The 17008-nt window shown below is 40.1% G+C and overlaps 3 protein-coding genes across 5 annotated transcripts; 1 reads left to right on the forward strand and 2 right to left on the reverse strand.

Annotated features, from left to right (window-relative positions):
• The first annotated feature begins 573 nt into the window (after positions 1-573).
• Positions 574-2950, forward strand: LOC144200625 (L-amino-acid oxidase-like). The gene is made up of 7 exons (XM_077722872.1): positions 574-604; positions 693-907; positions 979-1091; positions 1499-1700; positions 1774-1842; positions 1939-2075; positions 2185-2950. Exons 1-7 carry the CDS (start codon positions 574-576, stop codon positions 2948-2950), a joined length of 1533 nt encoding a protein of 510 aa, XP_077578998.1.
• Positions 2951-3264: 314 nt separating this feature from the next.
• Positions 3265-6564, reverse strand: ccnp (cyclin P). Of its 2 annotated transcripts, XM_077723381.1 has the most exons (8): positions 6388-6558; positions 5963-6106; positions 5596-5683; positions 5330-5499; positions 5015-5113; positions 4419-4733; positions 3711-3889; positions 3265-3642 (listed from the first exon to the last, which is right to left on the reverse strand). In XM_077723381.1, exons 1-8 carry the CDS (start codon positions 6436-6438, stop codon positions 3480-3482), a joined length of 1209 nt encoding a protein of 402 aa, XP_077579507.1. In that variant the 5' UTR covers positions 6439-6558; the 3' UTR covers positions 3265-3479. The 2 variants fall into 2 exon arrangements, with proteins under 2 accessions (XP_077579507.1, XP_077579508.1); XM_077723382.1 differs by lacking the exon at positions 5963-6106 and having other exon boundaries at positions 6388-6564.
• A 408-nt stretch (positions 6565-6972) lies between these two features.
• Positions 6973-16850, reverse strand: akt2 (v-akt murine thymoma viral oncogene homolog 2). Of its 2 annotated transcripts, none has more exons than XM_077723379.1 (14): positions 16467-16850; positions 14714-14874; positions 14386-14517; positions 14168-14279; positions 13406-13559; positions 13168-13299; positions 12929-12994; positions 12764-12832; positions 12513-12635; positions 12187-12315; positions 11846-12060; positions 11180-11267; positions 10979-11081; positions 6973-10882 (listed from the first exon to the last, which is right to left on the reverse strand). In XM_077723379.1, the coding sequence occupies exons 2-14, from the start codon at positions 14757-14759 to the stop codon at positions 10803-10805; spliced, it is 1449 nt and encodes a 482-aa protein (XP_077579505.1). In that variant the 5' UTR covers positions 14760-14874; positions 16467-16850; the 3' UTR covers positions 6973-10802. The 2 variants fall into 2 exon arrangements, with proteins under 2 accessions (XP_077579505.1, XP_077579504.1); XM_077723378.1 differs by having other exon boundaries at positions 13168-13302.
• Between the last annotated feature and the right edge of the window lie 158 nt (positions 16851-17008).

The raw sequence follows: 17008 nt of genomic DNA on the forward strand, positions 1-17008 counted from the left end.
TGTGTATTTAAATTGTCTATTTTGGCAGGTCACTATGTGGTTGGGCTCTTTGACTCTCACAATTTAAAATGTTTGCTCTTTGTGTCTAATTTGTTCTCCACGCCTGGTTTAGTCGGACAGAGAGTAAGGAAAAACAGGCAGAATATAGAAAGACTATATAGAAAAAAATCTGTCCATCGTTATAGCCTCCTTCACTAAGGGAGCCTTCCAAGGCTTTTGACATTTTTCAGGAATTAGTCGCAAGGAGGTCTCCCATTTATATACGCATTTTCATACAGATCCAACATCCAGGTTTTTTTTTTTAGGTTGCCTTAATTTAGAGTTTAATTGCATTAAGAGGCAAGCAAGCGCAGGTGAACTTGGTGAAGAATAGGTGGACAACATCTTGTGTGACTGTGTTAATGGTGAGTAAAATATTAACTGAATTGTTTGGCTTGTGATTTAACAGTGGTTTATGTACTTATTGTCATTTATTTTTGTTATTTACCCCGAAACTAAATATGATTCTAAATACAGGCTTCACGTTCCGCTGACCAAAATAAAACAACTGTACGGCGGTGTTCCCTTTGCAAGATGATCACTCACATTTCACTGTGGACATTTAGTAAGTACTATAAATAATAAATACGTCTTTTTAATTGCAGTTTTCACGGCATTACCTTCAACTAAAATTGACATTCTCTCTGCATCAGTTCCTTTAGTTCTGGTGGGAGTGTCGGTGTTTGTAGTGAATGGGAACACTGTAGACCCCCTGTTTGATTGCCTTCAAGACAAAGACTATGACGAGTTGCTAGATATTGTGGAGAGAGGACTCCCTGCCACAAAGAATCCTAAACATGTTGCAATTATTGGTGGGGGCATGGCAGGACTCACTGCTGCTACGTATTTGAAAGATGCCGGCCATGAGGTAAAGTGAGGAAGCCCTTTTTGGACAAAAGATGTTGGGAGAATACTGACAATGACCCGATGCACTTTAAGGTCACTATAATAGAAGCCAGTGACCGGATAGGAGGACGTGTTGAGACCTATAGGAACCCCAAAGAAGGCTGGTATGCAGAGTTGGGTGCCATGAGGATCCCCAGCTTTCATAAGTGAGTGCTGAGATTTTTTTTTTACACTTTTTGATTCTCCTTGGTGCTTGTTCGTAATGCTCATGCATGTTATGGTATTTATAATTTCAATTGACATTATAGTTCTCAAACCTGGGCTTTTACTATTTTGAGACAAGCCGTAAACATAGAACATTGTGTATTTACTTACACAACATTACCTATTTGGGTTTGGGGAAATATGCAGTCCCAGCTCTGCAACAAGATCAAATTTTCTGTTGTTGTTGTACACTTAATAACAAAGATCACCAAAATATTAGGGTAAAAAAAGTGGAGGGGGATAGAGGAAATGTTGTTGTTGAAATCAGGAACAAAAAGTGCTTTTTTGGTAGATATTCATATGATGTGTTCTTTTTTTAATCACTATAACATGGTGTATTTTTCTACAGGATTTTACATGCTGTTATCTCCAAATTCAATGTTACGTTAAATCGTTTCAACCAAAGTGACCCGAACACCTATTATTTGATACAAGGAGATCTTCATAAATTCGCTGCAGTGGCGAACAACCCTGATGTGTTTAACTACACACTAAATGAAAGTGAAAGGGGGAAGACAGCTGCAAAACTCTTCAATGAAGCAATGTGGAAGGTTTGTAGGGTCTCTAAGCACAAGCATAACACCCAAAAAAATTTAAAAAAAGCTAACCAAAATTTTTGCGCAGGTAAAACAAGATCTGAAGACAATGGGCTGCAAAGCAACGTTGGACAAGTATAACACCTATTCAGTCCAAGTGAGGAATTTGTACTACTTGTGAAATTAAAACAAAGTTTTGAATGCAACTTTTTCCTATTATGATTACATTGTTATTTTCCATTTTTGTCAATAGGATTACTTGGTGAATGAGAATAATCTGAGTCAGGGGGCATTTAGGATGATTGGAGACATCCTAAATGAATACAGCTTTTTATACACATCCATGGTGGAGACTTTGTATCTTAAGTCAGACATCAATGACCAGACTACGTAAGAAAATATTTCATATCTAATTGCAATATTTTACATATATCCAAAACCTGACTTTTGATAATTAGCAAGGCATCACAATTTGTTTTTATTCTGGATGCTTTTGCAGGTATTCTGAAGTAACTGATGGTTTTGACCACCTTCCAACAACTGTCCACAAGATGTTAAAAGCTACAACCTTGTTCAACTCCAAAGTCAAACTCATCAACCAAGTAGGAGGCAAAAAAGTGATAATCTCATACAAGGACCAGCGTACGCCAGGTTCTTTAAACCACCTGACGGCAGACTACGCTTTAGTCACTACCTCGGCCAAGGCCGCGCTCTTCATTGACTTCAAGCCGCCGCTTTCCAAGGACAAAATGGAAGCCCTGCGCACAGTTCACTACACCAGCTCAACTAAAGTCATCCTCAGTTTTCAGGAACGCTTTTGGGAGAAAGAGGGTATCTTTGGAGGAAGGAGCATTACAGATCAACTGGCTCGCTTCATCTATTACCCCAGCCATGGTTTTGCAGGAACAGATGCTGGGGCTCTCCTCGCATCATACACGTCATCTGATGACTCCACCCTCTTTGAAGGTGTGAGCGATGAGGAGCTGATGGAGGTGATCCTGGAGGACTTGGTTAAGATCCACGGCGAGCATATCAGGTCTCTATATACTGGCGGAGTGGTCAAGAAGTGGATCTCGGACCCTTACAGCCTGGGAGCTTTTGCCCTTTTCACACCATATCAGCGCCCTTTTGCTGAAGAACTCTTCCTGAATGAGGGACTGGTGCACTTTGCAGGAGAGCACACAGCCCGACCTCACGCCTGGATAGAAACTGCCATGAAATCTGCTCTCAGAGCAGCCAAAAATATTAATAGTCTAACAATTTAAAGGAAAAGATATTTTGATGTGCATTCCAGCTAAAACTCTCTGAAAAATATATTGGAATTACTCAAAATATATATATATTTTTTGTGGCGACAAACATTAAAATAATGTGCTTTTCTAAATTATTTGTATTAAGATTTTTTTGGGAGGGGGTTGAAAAAATTGTTGGTTTGCTTTTCATTGATTTGTATTATCTTAGAAAGAAAACTCTGATTAAAATAAAGAAAGTGCCATTACTCTGAAGATTATTTAAATTTCAGAACTCCATGTAAACCCTATCAGAGCTTGTGGTGATGCAAGATATCCGAAGTCACAGGTTGTACAATCGTTTGCAGCAGGCACTTTATTTTTACATTAAAAGTTAAACCATTTGACAACCCCCCCTCAGTATACAAAAGAGACAATACAATTGAAATATTTTTCTAAATGAGCTGCAAAATAAGACCATAAAACAGAGTGCAACATTTGGCTAGGAACAAACAATGTTTGCCATTACATTAATCACAATTCTTCTTCTCCTACTACTAAGAGTCTAGTGCCAGTCAAAAGTAGAGACATTATTAAGACCGGGGTGTCTGCTAACATGCATTGTTTCTGGGGTGGAGAATTTGATAAAAGTAGCACAGCTTTCTTGGGTGTGAACTCTGGCTGCAGCCCCAGCCAGAATTTGAATTATCCTCAGCAGGACGGTCTCACTACAAACATAGCACACTGGGCTTACAATCAATGTCAAAAAGAAGCAAAAGACAACACATCGGCATACCTGCCAGTGTTGAGGCCAGAGACTAGACACCAAGCAGCCTCACCCTCGGGGGTCGGGGGTTCCTTCAACACAAGACGGGCCAAACACAGGGCCGCTCCCGCCAATTGCAAAGGCAGAAACACCACACACTGCCCCTCCAGGAGTGACAACTCAAGCAGGTAGCGAGCCATCCACACCATCTGGTGGTGTAGAACACTGATGACACAGCGAGCTATGATTTGATTACCTTTTTAAAAAGGTTTTCATGTTCATATACTTCAACTGAAGAAAAATCCACACAGAAATTAACTGTGGGATAAACAGCTAGAGCTAGAAGACTAAAAGATACTCAAAATAAAAGCATCTATGTGCCAGTACATGCTGAAAACTGGCCTCAGCTGGCTAACTTGTCCCTGCAGGCACTCTCCCAGCTACTGCAAAGTCAAAAACTTGAGAAGGCTGCTCTCTACTGGTTAACAGCTAACTAAAATTCCACTTAAATTCATCTAAAACATACAAAAAAAAATGTGTCCAAGGACTGACTGACCAATGCTACAATATATCAAGCTTTAAGATGATTGCTTAATGAATGATAAAGGAAAAACTTTAACAAAATAAAAAGAATAAGTAAATCAAGATTTGAACCATCCTCACTCAAAAAAAAATCCCCAACCTGATAATTTGGCTTTAGCCGAGTTAATTAAAAAGAGGGAAGAAACTAGCAGTCACCTGTGCACTGCAGCGGGCAATGGAGGCAAGCAGCAGTAGAAAATGCAAAGGGGGACAGTAGGACAACTTAAACTTCAGGCCGGTTAGGACTTTTCTTTCCATGCGGAGCAGTTGATGCTTAGTGTAGGCATGATCCATTAGATAGCAAAGTCCAGACACTTCCGGGAGGAGACACTCTTCTTTCTTAGCCGCCAAGAAGAGACAGACTATACCGAGGAGCTGCAAATTGGCCGTGGTCACTTTGACCAGACGGAGGGAACGATTGAGGAGGTGAATGGCCAGATAGAGTGTCTCCTCCTGGAAGTGCAACATCTCCTGATAGGAAAAAGTACAAATGATTTAATCCCATTTCATTTGATCAAATTAAGACCAGTATTATCATCTGCTACCTTTTAATCCTAGTTACAAGTATAAAAAGGTACTTCAAGAGTATTAGATTTTTCTTAACCTAAACTGAATGTGTTTGTGCAGTTCTATAACATCCCAACTAATGAGTTTATCCTCCAAGGGATGAATGAATTAGTTTTACATTAACTTGTTAAATAATGTACGAAAGAAGGTGTGACATTGTTGCATTGAAGGCAGCATTTACTCACATGCACTTGAATGAGCCAGTCGACCAAGACAGCTCGAGTGGAGTCACTGAAGTGTCTTGTCAGCTCTGTGTTGGATACAGTTTGCCATGTTTGACTTCTCTGCACACAAAGTAAATCTCTTAGAACACACTTCAAGAAATTTATACATGCAGAAAAAATGAGCCCAGCTTTATAGTACTTAAAATGGGCTGATTTCAACATGACATAACTGTGTTTAGAGTAATGAAAGTTCTGATCCATGGGTTATTGTCACAAGTCACATTTGTCATAAAAAAAGAACAGGAATTGCTTTAAATGGTGAAAATATAGCCTCACCATCATGTCCAAGAACATATCCCAGGCAAATGTGCGGTCCCATATGAGGCCCAGCTTCTCCATGGCAAGCTCCACTTCATGGCGCAGCAGGTTGGGCACCAGCGCCTGGAGGCTAAGGAGGCCCTGCAGGCTGTGATCGTGAAGAAGCAAAGGCTCCTCCAGACATCCATCTGTTACACTCGGATCAAAAGGAGGACACGCAGAGGAAGCACAAACGGAACAAGCACTTTTTCAACAACTGATGACCTTCATTTTGGTTTCAACACCTTCAGAAGGAATGATGGTGCCGGACGAGTACGTCCATCTTTTGTCCCCGAGAATGCCGTTGATGATTTTGGCTGACAATATCCTGTCCTACAAGTAGAATCTGTATAAAAATGTGGCTCTCACTATGCAAGTGCACAATTAAAAGAAGCCACAATAATAAAACTCTTTTGCACTTATTACAATGAGATGAAGTACATCTACAATGGTCAGTAATTTAAGTTAATGACTTCATGATGGCAAAATTGCCTGGAAGGTTTAGGTGATTGATTGATTTATGAAATGCATTATAATTTCAATTGGAAAATCATTTTGGAAAATTCAAAAGACCTCACAGCTAACTTTGCAGACAAAATAAGGCTTAAATACTGTATAGAGGGAAGGCAGGATGGGTATCCATCCGGGTTCGAGCTCAGGCACCAGCCCGTACTCGGACTCTTCCCGTGGCTGCCAGCAATCGGTGGTTCCACAAGCAATCTGCAAAGTTTTTATGAGGGTTTGCCTATCGTCCGCCTGAGGGAATAAACATTTTAAGGAAGTTAGATGCACTCTTGCCTACGTCAAGTACTGAAATGGCTTTTTTTTCATGCTGCTTCTAAGGGACTGCCAATCATCTCCGTGGGCGTGGCCCATTGAATCACACAGTTTAAAATGTTTTGATCGGTATATAACTTGTTCACCACTCCTGGATCATCGGTTTAACATGATCAAAAACTAGTCTAAAACCAAGATATTTATTCCGATTTTACAATTATAGATAATAATAGATTGCATTAAATAATAATCACAAACACCTTGTGTAAGTCCAGCAGAGGCTTGGTGTCACGGAACCCGGTAATAGCCATGTTCACAGCCGGAGACAGAGTTACCTGCCGGGCCACTGCAGCTACTTAAGCAAGGCAGGCGTCGGAGGATGAGGAAAGAAAGGCACTGCGACATGACCCGCTTCAACTGCTGCCAATTATGAAGAAAACACCTCAGGTGGGCAGGCCACGACTGATTGCTGAGATGACGACTTCCTGCTGACGCATTAACATTTAATTTAAAGTAATTAAAAGATTAAAAATATATTTTAAAAAATGATTAAAGTATATAGATATAAATATAAATAATTAACATTAATCATTTAATAACAATCTGTTATGTCTCATGATTATGGGAGATCTTTAAGAATTATTGAAAAGGCCTATTATATTTTTCATTATATATGTATCTGTAGCTATATTTGAATGCTTCAAATATTGAAATATATGAGTTATGTTCAACGCTGTAGCTGTAAATATTGTGATTAGTAAAATGAATTCAAGGAATTATGACCTGACTGTCAATGTGTTCCCTTAAATGGTGTAAAAATGTAATTAAAACAAGTTACACACAAATTGATTCAGTAAAATGTTTACTGGCACATATTGAAAATGTCATAAGCTACTGTGCTGTAGCAGGGTACACCCGTTACATTGTCTTGCAAATAGCAGACCAGCGCTGTCCAACAGGACAATGTCCAGCCATTAAAAAGATTGCTTTTTTTTAGTTGCTCTTTGAGCCTGAACTAACTGCAGGAAGCAAAATGGAAGAAACCCCAAAATAATTCTTATTACACCAGCATCAGGTGCCACATTCGTGACTGAGGATCACATTCAAATACACAGAGAAGCTAGATAAAGCTGCAAATCAAATTCTACAAAATCTGCACACCTCCCAGATCTTTTTGGGGGGGTTTGGGGGGGGGGGGGGTATATACACAACAATGAGGAGGCACTTGTCGTGCCATCGTGTTCCCTACAGAAGGTCCACTTGCATGTTCAGCCATGAAGCATTTGCCTTAATGGCGTGATCAGCAGCGAGGTTTAGTGTATGGCTTCACAACCCAAGCCCCCACCCACACCCCGAATAAAGAACACATCAAAAAATAATTTCAGCCCAAATGGCAGCAAACAAAGGCAAATCTGCAGTGGAGTCAATCAGTGCAGTGGTTCTGATTTTCAGCTGGTGACCCACTCGAAAGCAGGACACAAAGCTTTAGGCTGCGATGGTGAGGTGCTGCAGTTGTTGACTGGAGACTCAAAGCAATTGGATCACAGAAAGGGCAGGGAAACACTTTCCAAGCACATGTTCATTTTTTTGCGGCCTACACTCAGCTAGAAAACAAGAACATTTTGCAATACTGTCCAGTACATAACTGCAGAATTCAATGATTTGGGGTGTTTTGACAAAAGATTTGTACTATCGACAGGATTTATTATCCTGCAGGCTGTATAAAATGGCATGCAAAAGTGTCAACACCGCTCATCAAATCTGATTTTTTTTAATGGGAATAATCCAGCAAGTGGGGGATGAAAATATTGAATCTTTTAATAACATTTGCAAATTACTTTGCTTTCTTGTCTGCATTTTTAACTTTAGAGGTCAAGGTAACTGCTAAGAAGAAGTCACCTGACTGTTAGAATAAGATATGGAAATTTTACTTATTTGGGGAAATCATTTCATCCTTTGTCTGCCCAATTTTGCACATTAAAATATTGTGCAGAGGTGCTAAGACCTTTTCATGCCACTTCATGCACAAGTGAGAGGTTTCTCACCCCTGGACTACGTTCTCATTCATAGGAAAAAAGTTACTTTTTTCACTCACTTTAACATATCACACAATCACATTCACTCATAGGTTGAAAGTCAATGAACACGTCATGAGGATGACCAGTGATTCATTTGGTTTAGGATCGAGTGGTGGTGGTGGTGGAAAAAGAACATACAATAATAAAAAAATGAAAGCAGTTTGAAATATTTTAATATATATATTTGATAAAATGTATCCCTAAACAAATTTGTTTCCAATTTCTCTTTTGAAATATATGGACGAAAAAGGGGGACACAAAGAATGACAAAAAAAAAAAGAGAAAAATGAAAGAACTTGATTTTCTTTAAGCGCAATTCAAATTTGAGCCAGCATTTTCTCCAGCAATAATAAAATACAAGCACGATTTCATAAAAATCTGTCCAGAACTTGATTTGACTAGACAATCTATACATCTGCCAAAATGAAACTATTTTAAAAGGAACACCTCTACATTGCTTTTATTAGAACCCAAACAGAAGATACATTTATCTGCATTTACCTTTTACACAAAACCAAGCGAAGCAGAATATTGCTCGCAAAAGCGCCAGTGTTTGGTATGATTTAAAAAAAAACAAGTTGCAGACAGCAGTAATTGCTTTTACCACAACTTCAGAATGTTCTTACACAAGGAAAGCACACATGCACTTCCTGTCATGGCTCTGATACTACATCCAAAGGGGAGAAAAACCCTTTCCTTGCTCACCTTCTCCGTTGCATGCTGGTGATGTTTATAAAGCACACAGACATAGGAGAAGGGCATAAAGATGCCACGTTTAAAAGGGGTTATTGATGTGTTTGTCCCTGTGTTTGGCTTAAGTTTGCTCGAGATGCTCGTGTGTGTGTGTGTGTTTCATTGTTTTGAAGCTGGGTGCTTCAGGCATGTTTACAGTGCCATGAAAAAGTATTTAACCCTTTTCTATGTATTTTCACCTCAACTGATACCCTAATTTAGTGGTAAATAGTAGATGTTCCTTAAATGTAATTGCTGGTTAGGCCAGCCTTCACAGCAATAACTAAAAATAGTTAGTCTTGCACATCTCTCTTGGGTTATTCTAGCCTACTAGGTTATCTTAGAATTTGTTTGAACCCTTTCAGAGATAGGGGTCATTGTACTTAAGAAATTAATTTAAATTGGCATATTTAACGGATCAATATTTTGCCCTTGTATAAATTTGGATTTGATGATGCTTAACAAATTCATAAGTTTAAGTAGTGAAACTATGCAAAACCAAAAAAAGTGACAAATACTTTTCCGTGGCGCTATGAGGTTTAAGTGCTTGGGAGACAATTCCCGAGAAAACACAAGATTAACATCCAATGCGGAATCATTTGAAGTGTTCAACATCCACCTGTCAGTCAATAGTTGTCTTTTGGCCATATTATAAAGACTTAACACTTTTTGCACTTAAAAAAAGGGGGAGGTTCAAAAGAATCATTGTCAAACAAATGAAATATAAAATGACAAACTGAAAGGTGGGTGGCTAAACTGAATGAAATCTGGCAGTGAAGATGAATGGACTGATGGTGGCAAATGGCTGAGGTTAAGTTGTCTCTCTAAAACGTCGGACAAGTGGCCTTAAACTTTTCTAGTTCATGTGTTGAGTTTGTGAAATGCAGCTATACCGAACCTACAAGTGTTTCACATTTGCTTTAAGCAAAAGATTTAAAAAGCCATGCACAAGAAAGCCAAAGAGCAAATTTAGCGCTGAATCGCTCTATACATTTTTTTTAAAAATTTGTTTATAAATAACACACTTGTTCCCTTTAGGTAATCGCTGTGTAGTGTTCATGCTTGCCCATGTTCCAGCATCCATGAAAAACAAACAAAAATGGATGGTTGCAAAACAAAATTGTTCGAAAATTCTGTCGCACATTCATTCGGATGCCAACGTGTACGCAGTGCGTACACAGAAACGGCAACCCCACTCTCTCTATTACAGGCACGCGCACATACAATTGATTTGTAACAGCAAGTTCCAGAAAGAGCACTTATTTAAAAAAAAAAAAGGAAAAAAGAAAAAAAATAAAGAAAGCTGAAATATGGCTTTATATTTAAAACCGTAACAATCGATGAAGCTAAATTGGTCAATTATCACCCGATATCTCATCAAGACGTCTAAATTTTGATTTTAAAAATTGTATCCGCAAAGTATTTTTTTTTTTTATATAGGATGAAGTCTACGCGTCACGGTTGTGTGTCTACGGCTGGTAACGAGCTGGTACTTGCTGGCATGACCTGGTTTTAAAACTGTGCCCACCAGTGTGAAGCAGCGGCAGCCCCCCTGAGAGGATGTACTAAGCTGCCCTGTCTGTCCACATAAAACCCCACTGAGGTCCATCACTCGCAAACTTGAAGACTCACAGCCTGCGTGTTCATTGTGTACATTATATTCTGCTGGTCTAAGTGTTTGTGTGTGTGTGTCTGCTTGGTGAATAAGGGAAAGGAGGTGAAAGAGTGGATGAAAATGTGTCTTGTGCCTGTTTTTTTTCTTTGTGTGTGTGTGTGTGTCATTTGATTTGTCCTCAGCAGTGCAAGTGCGTACGTGAGATTAGGGTTGTGTGTTAGCCTGCCTGCTTGGTCAAAAGTCTGAGCCACTATTCCCGTATGCTGGCAGAGTAGGAGAATTGAGGAAAGTGTGTACGCTGATCTGAGTCTTCTGCGTCTAAACTGTCATCTGAATGAGGGGGGAAAAAAGCAACAATTGTTAAATTAGAGGAGCCATGTTTTCATTATGTTTTTCTATCTATCCAAAATTAGAATTTTGTCTTACACTTATCTGGTGGGGTTATAGTAATAGTTTGTGCTGTGAACTCATCATCGAAGTATCTCGTGTCGGTCTCTGAAGTAACCTGGGGCTTAAATGGTGGGACGAGCTGGACAGAAGTAGAAAAAGCAAAGTATTGTTGACTTTAAGATCAACGCAACTACATACAAATGGAAAATTGGCGCCATTCCTCTCTTAGTGTGCCACCTTTTTTTCTAGGACATCCTGCCAGTTAATGGAGGTGAAGAACTTGTGGGTCATCACTTCTTTGGCATCGTCAGGTCCGCCTCCGAGCCTGAAAACAAACACATAAAAAGACTCCTCTTTCATCTTGAGTAAACACTGCACCTAGAATGTGTTTGTTCCCTTGTCATGGCCAATTTGAAACACATTTGTTCCTAATTCCCTCCCCTCCAGGCAGCACTCCCAGACACTGTTTTTTTTTAATGAAAGACGTTGAAACGCATCTAATACGATAATCGATGACATGCTTGTTTCTGGCAAAAAAAATAAGCCCCAAACTAAATGAATCGTGGTCAAAATGAATCAAGGAACACAGTTTAAATGCGGTTTACTGTGTAACTACTAGCTGAAGGCAAAATGATAGGTAATGGCTTGTAAAACTAAGTTCAATTGACAAGTTGTATTGTTGCTTGTGTCTCCAAGCCCATTATGTGGGGCATTACAGTGATTGAATTAAAAAGTAATATTTTACATCTTGTTTTTGTTGCACAACTCCAACCCAAGTCACAATGTAAAATAAGAACACTAAATGATAACATCCATTTGGATCAAAAAAAAAAAAAAGTGCACATTATAAATGATTCTATAAGGAATGCAAGTTTGTGGCTTAGCGTATAAGTCAGAACAAACCTTTGCTTCGGATCCTTCTTCAGCAGGCCGGCCAGCAGCGCTTTGGCTTCGGGAGCCAAGTTCTTGGGGAAGCGGATTTCCTCCAAAAGGATGAGCTCAAAGAGTCGCTCGTGGTCTTGGTTGTAAAAGGGCAAACGGCCACACATCATCTCGTACATGACCACTCCCAGGCCCCACCAATCCACAGCACGGCCATAGTCGTTATCCTCTAGTACCTGTCAGAGGTAAAGGTTCAGTGCCACACAGCCAAACTTGTCTAAGTTTGACATGCACTGTAACAATTTAAACACTACTTTGATGTTATAGAAAAAATGTAATAAAAAGATTTGCGTGTTCTTTACCTCAGGTGCTAAATACTCAGGAGTCCCACAGAAGGTTTTCATGGTAGCACCATCTGTGATACCTTCTTTACACAAGCCAAAGTCTGTTATCTTTATATGGCCATCCTTGTCCAACATTAGATTTTCCAGCTGAATAAAGAAATAAGTGCAATTAAAAATGAATGGAATGTAACAATTTTATGATCTCAATGTGTGGATTTATACCATTCAATCTACAGGGTACACCAAGTACAACAAATTTAAAGCAGCCAAAGTGCAAAAAAAGTAATAATAAAAAAATTGGCAATATTTTGACCTATTCCATTAATACTGCTGAGCTTTTGTACCTTTAAATCCCTGTAAACAACATTGCATGAGTGTAGATACTCCAGTGCCGATACTATTTCTGCACCGTAGAATCGGGCCCTGTCTTCTGTGAACACTCGGTCACGGGATAAGTGAAAGAAAAGCTGGAAGGGAACAAAAACAATGATGTAATGTTTAAAATCTAATTATTTTGCATTATGTTTTGTTGTCGCTGTACACAAATGGGTATTTTTAATCAACATGAAGTGTGGTGATGGAGATAATTACTTACTTCTCCCCCATTTGCATACTCCATCACAAAGCATAGGCGGTCATTTGTTTGAAAAGCATACTTTAGTGTCTGTGTTATGGAAAAAGAAGATACTGACATTAATGCCTTATTTGGATTACAAATGACTGACTGCTAGATTTGAGAAAATAAGGGCTTTTTACTTACTGTGAGAAAAGGATGCCGCGTATTTTGGAGGACTCTGCTCTCCGTCACTGTATGCGCTACCTCGTCCTAAAAAAAAACGGGCACATATTTTACATGTTACTACTGTCAGCTTGGAGAAAAATACCCGGAACTGACAGCCTATAAATCAAAATTACATAACTAGGTTACTCTTGGTAAAGGCATAGATGATTTTCTGGTAAAATTATTTAAGAAGACCTTGTAAAGTGACAATCACTAACTTTAGCAATGATGACTTCTTTGCGGAGTATTTTCATGGCGTAGTACATGCCCGTAGCCTTTTCCTTCACCAGGATCACTTTGCCAAAAGTGCCTTTGCCAAGTAGCTTCAGGTAGTCGAAATCACTCATGGTCTGCTGAGGCGATCCACAATGACCAAAACACATTAGCTCACATACTTAAATTCCCTGTTTGAATTAAGGGGCATGATAACAGTTGCTTAATAAAATGTAAGCTGACCACTTTTGAGCGAGATTTGGACACAGCGATTTCCATCTCCTCTGCTCCGGTGCTGTCGCTCGGCGAGCCAAATTTGATCTCCATGGGCTCCTCGTCTTGCTGCTGACTCTTCAAGCTGTTTGCCACTGCCTGGATGGATCGCATCCATTCTTCCCTGGAACAAAAGTCTCTTTGTGATCAGATCAATCAAATCCTTTATGATTAGGAAACTCATTGTGGAGTACATTTCAATTGATTCATTATAAGTAAAAATCTCCATCTGGCCTTGTAAGGCTAAATAATAATACTTGCTCAATTGTAATTGGTTCTAATTTGGCCAAAAAAACATCTATTTTGAGCACAAATGTAATTATCGCAATCTAAAATGGATTACCTAGTCTTGAAAGAACAATAGGTCATTCAGACCCACCATTTTACTCCACTGTTGAAACTTGACACTTGCTCAAGATAACGTTGTCAACGTTAAAATCAAGATAGGATCAAGGTTTAAACACAAACATCACCATTAGTTTACAGAGGACTCGACTCTGAAGTAAATACCTTTTACAGGACTTTAGACTACATAAATATCATAATACGTGTGTGTTACCATTAATAGAATCATAGACCATTTTTTTTTTCCTTCGGGGACTCAAGGTTATTTTATATATAAAAATATTACTTGTAAAGTTAATAAGGGTGTAAAAACCGAGACCTTTTGGGAAATTGCAAGGTAATTAATAACCAATCTAATTGACCCAACAGTTGTTTTTCGAAACATACCGCTCCTCGTTGCTGTCAACATGGAAGGTGCGTTCAATGACTGAGGTCCACTGGAGGCAACGGATAACAAACGTGTTGGGCCTGGGCCTTTCTGTCTTCATTAGCTGACATTCTACAAAGCACAGAGCCATGCGATAAGAAGACTGGATGAAGGGGGCACCAAAACATGGAAAGATACTCTCGACACCACATGAACAACATTGAGATACTGAACGGACCTGCGACAGAAAAGTTGTTGAGAGGTGGCAGGCTGTGATCACTGGACACTTCAGGCTTCTCTTTGTATCCGATGAAGGAGCCGTCACTCTTTAAGATGAAATAACGCGGCCTCCAAGTTTTAATGTATTCACCTAAGGACAGAGTTAATGTTTGGCTGTTTAAACATGTTCCTGGATTTAGTATTAACACAATTGTACACTACAATCAATTATTAATGCCACTGATTAATGTATTGCCCATCAGTGAGAGGCCCACATAGTTTCTAAGCAAGCCTGACATAAATTCAGAAAGATTTGGGAAGACACAATAGCATTAGAGACACAGTACCTCTCTTGTGGAGCCATCCCTCTCTCACAACGCTGACTTCATTCATGCTGGGGCAGAAAACTGTGGGGTTGGGAGGGGGTGGCAGGTCGCTGGTGCAAACTATTCAAACTAACTGCTCGAGAGAGTGACAGTGATTCAGATACCACACATGTCCCAAAGGCCTGGGGAGAGAAAAAGACCACAGGGTAAAGAAGAAGTCACTGACATACCTGCCGACTGTAGTATACATCCGCATCATGCCCCCAAAAACATTGACGCTCCTTTTTAAACAGAATAAACTAGGTTCAAGCCAGGTTCAAACCTTGAATTCAAAGTTTATTGGAACAAATGACTGCATAGGGGTAGTATAGACTGGGGATTTTTTTCCCCTACCACAATTGTTAAGACTAAATAAATAAAACGAAACAATGGTTGGGGGACAGAGGCCACTTGCATTACCGAGATCTTTTCCTAGTTGGCGCACTTGGGTTCCCACTCACAGACTGACGTCGACAATGTGTGCTGACCAAACACCCCGAATATGGGCTTGACAAGCACTGTTAGGAAACATGGCGGCTGTCATTTCACTGCCCGGACCCGTGAAAAGAGTTTCAAAAAGGAGCAGGTGAACGGCTATTAGTGACATCACTATCCCGATGACTACGTCTTTTTCCGTTTGTAGTAATATAGCTATGAGCGGGAAGAGAAGGGCAACATGAAAAAGACACAAAACTATTACACAAAAATTCAATGTGCTAGTAAAAGATATTATTAGGCTTGAGGGATGAACAACATGAAACAAAAGTAGTCTGCATTAAATGTGAGCGGTTCATTCTACAGGTCGGCTTGCTAAAAAGAGTCAAAGTTCAGTCAAGGAGGGCATACGTGAACTCATGGGGCAGATCTGATTCCACATTATAAAGGACAGTGTTTCCGTGGAATGCAGGTGAGGACTCAACAACCTCTGTGCCACAACTAGGAACTTTCACATGTGTTTCAGCACTAACCCACAACACAGAAAAGTGCTGAAATGTGCACGTTATCTCCTTCCTATCTAACCATCTGACATTTATGACAACATGATGGGAAAGAACACACCACTGATACCACATACACCAAAGTTATACATATTAGTGCCTGGAAGAGCTTGGTTTTTCTGTCATTTTATTGACAGGTAATACAAAGTTAGTCAATTTTAAACTGAGTTTGAGTACTGTCATTTTGGGAGATGTTACCTTAAACGCCGATCGTCCAACTTTAGTGTGGGCAAATAGGTGCAATACTATTAACCATATGGGATGCAAACAAAACTTGAACGACCATCGTAATACAAAAAAAAAGAAATGACTTCGCTAAAGGCAGCGAGAGAAAATATAGTTTAGAACTGTGTGTACAGCGACATGGGTACATTGTCCTTTCCTAAACTTGTGTACGACATGCGGCATAACAGTCCAATAACACGTCCTCATCGTTTAGCGTGGACGCTAAACTGCGAAGCTAGTCTAAGTCAGAGAAAGGTGCCACACGGGTTTCACAAAGGCATAAAATTGTTTCCCACGCTTCACCTAGTTTGTGCACTTCATACCAAGCCTGGCCCTTCACCTCGCACCTCCGGCGGACTGCGAAATTGACATTTAGAAACAAACAAGGCAGCTAACCACGACAGCCTCTGAGCTAACAGTAAAGCTAGCACGCCAGCTATGCACTTTCCTCATCTTCTGATTTCTTACGACTACCACGCCGGCTTGTTTCTCCCCCAGCCTTCTATACGTACCTCGGCTGTGAAATCGTCCCACTCCTTCCACAAGTAGGGCCGCACAAGGCTCCCTCCGCCGTTTATCACTCACCGCTTGTGTGTATTGAACTCTGTCAATGATCACACAAGCTTAGCCGACTAGCTTGTTTTCTTTCTCACAATAACAGCAGCGGCGTGCTCGGTTTGTCACCGAAGCGGGCCAGTGTGAGAGAGAACGAAGTCCTCGGGGCCGCTATTCGATGGGTAAAAGAGAGGAAACAAACAGTTATCGATAATGTTCAACTCGTGTACATATTAAAGCGAGTCTCTGCTGCTTTAGTGAGGTGAGGTGAGTGGGTCTACGGCTCCTATACGCGAAAGCCGTCTGCTCCGTAACTGTCCCCTCCCAACCAGGCAGGCAGCACAGGAGCCCCGCAGGCACTTAAGTCGGAAGTGACGCACATAGAAGGGGCCAACGGGGGAAGTTCCTATAAACTATTATAGTATGTATTTGTGGCATCAGAAACTCAAACTGAATGATTTAACTTGACTGTGAATGATGTTTTTTTAAATATATATTA

This window comes from Stigmatopora nigra, chromosome 8 (genome assembly GCF_051989575.1).
Source record: "Stigmatopora nigra isolate UIUO_SnigA chromosome 8, RoL_Snig_1.1, whole genome shotgun sequence".
NCBI lineage: Eukaryota > Metazoa > Chordata > Actinopteri > Syngnathiformes > Syngnathidae > Stigmatopora > Stigmatopora nigra.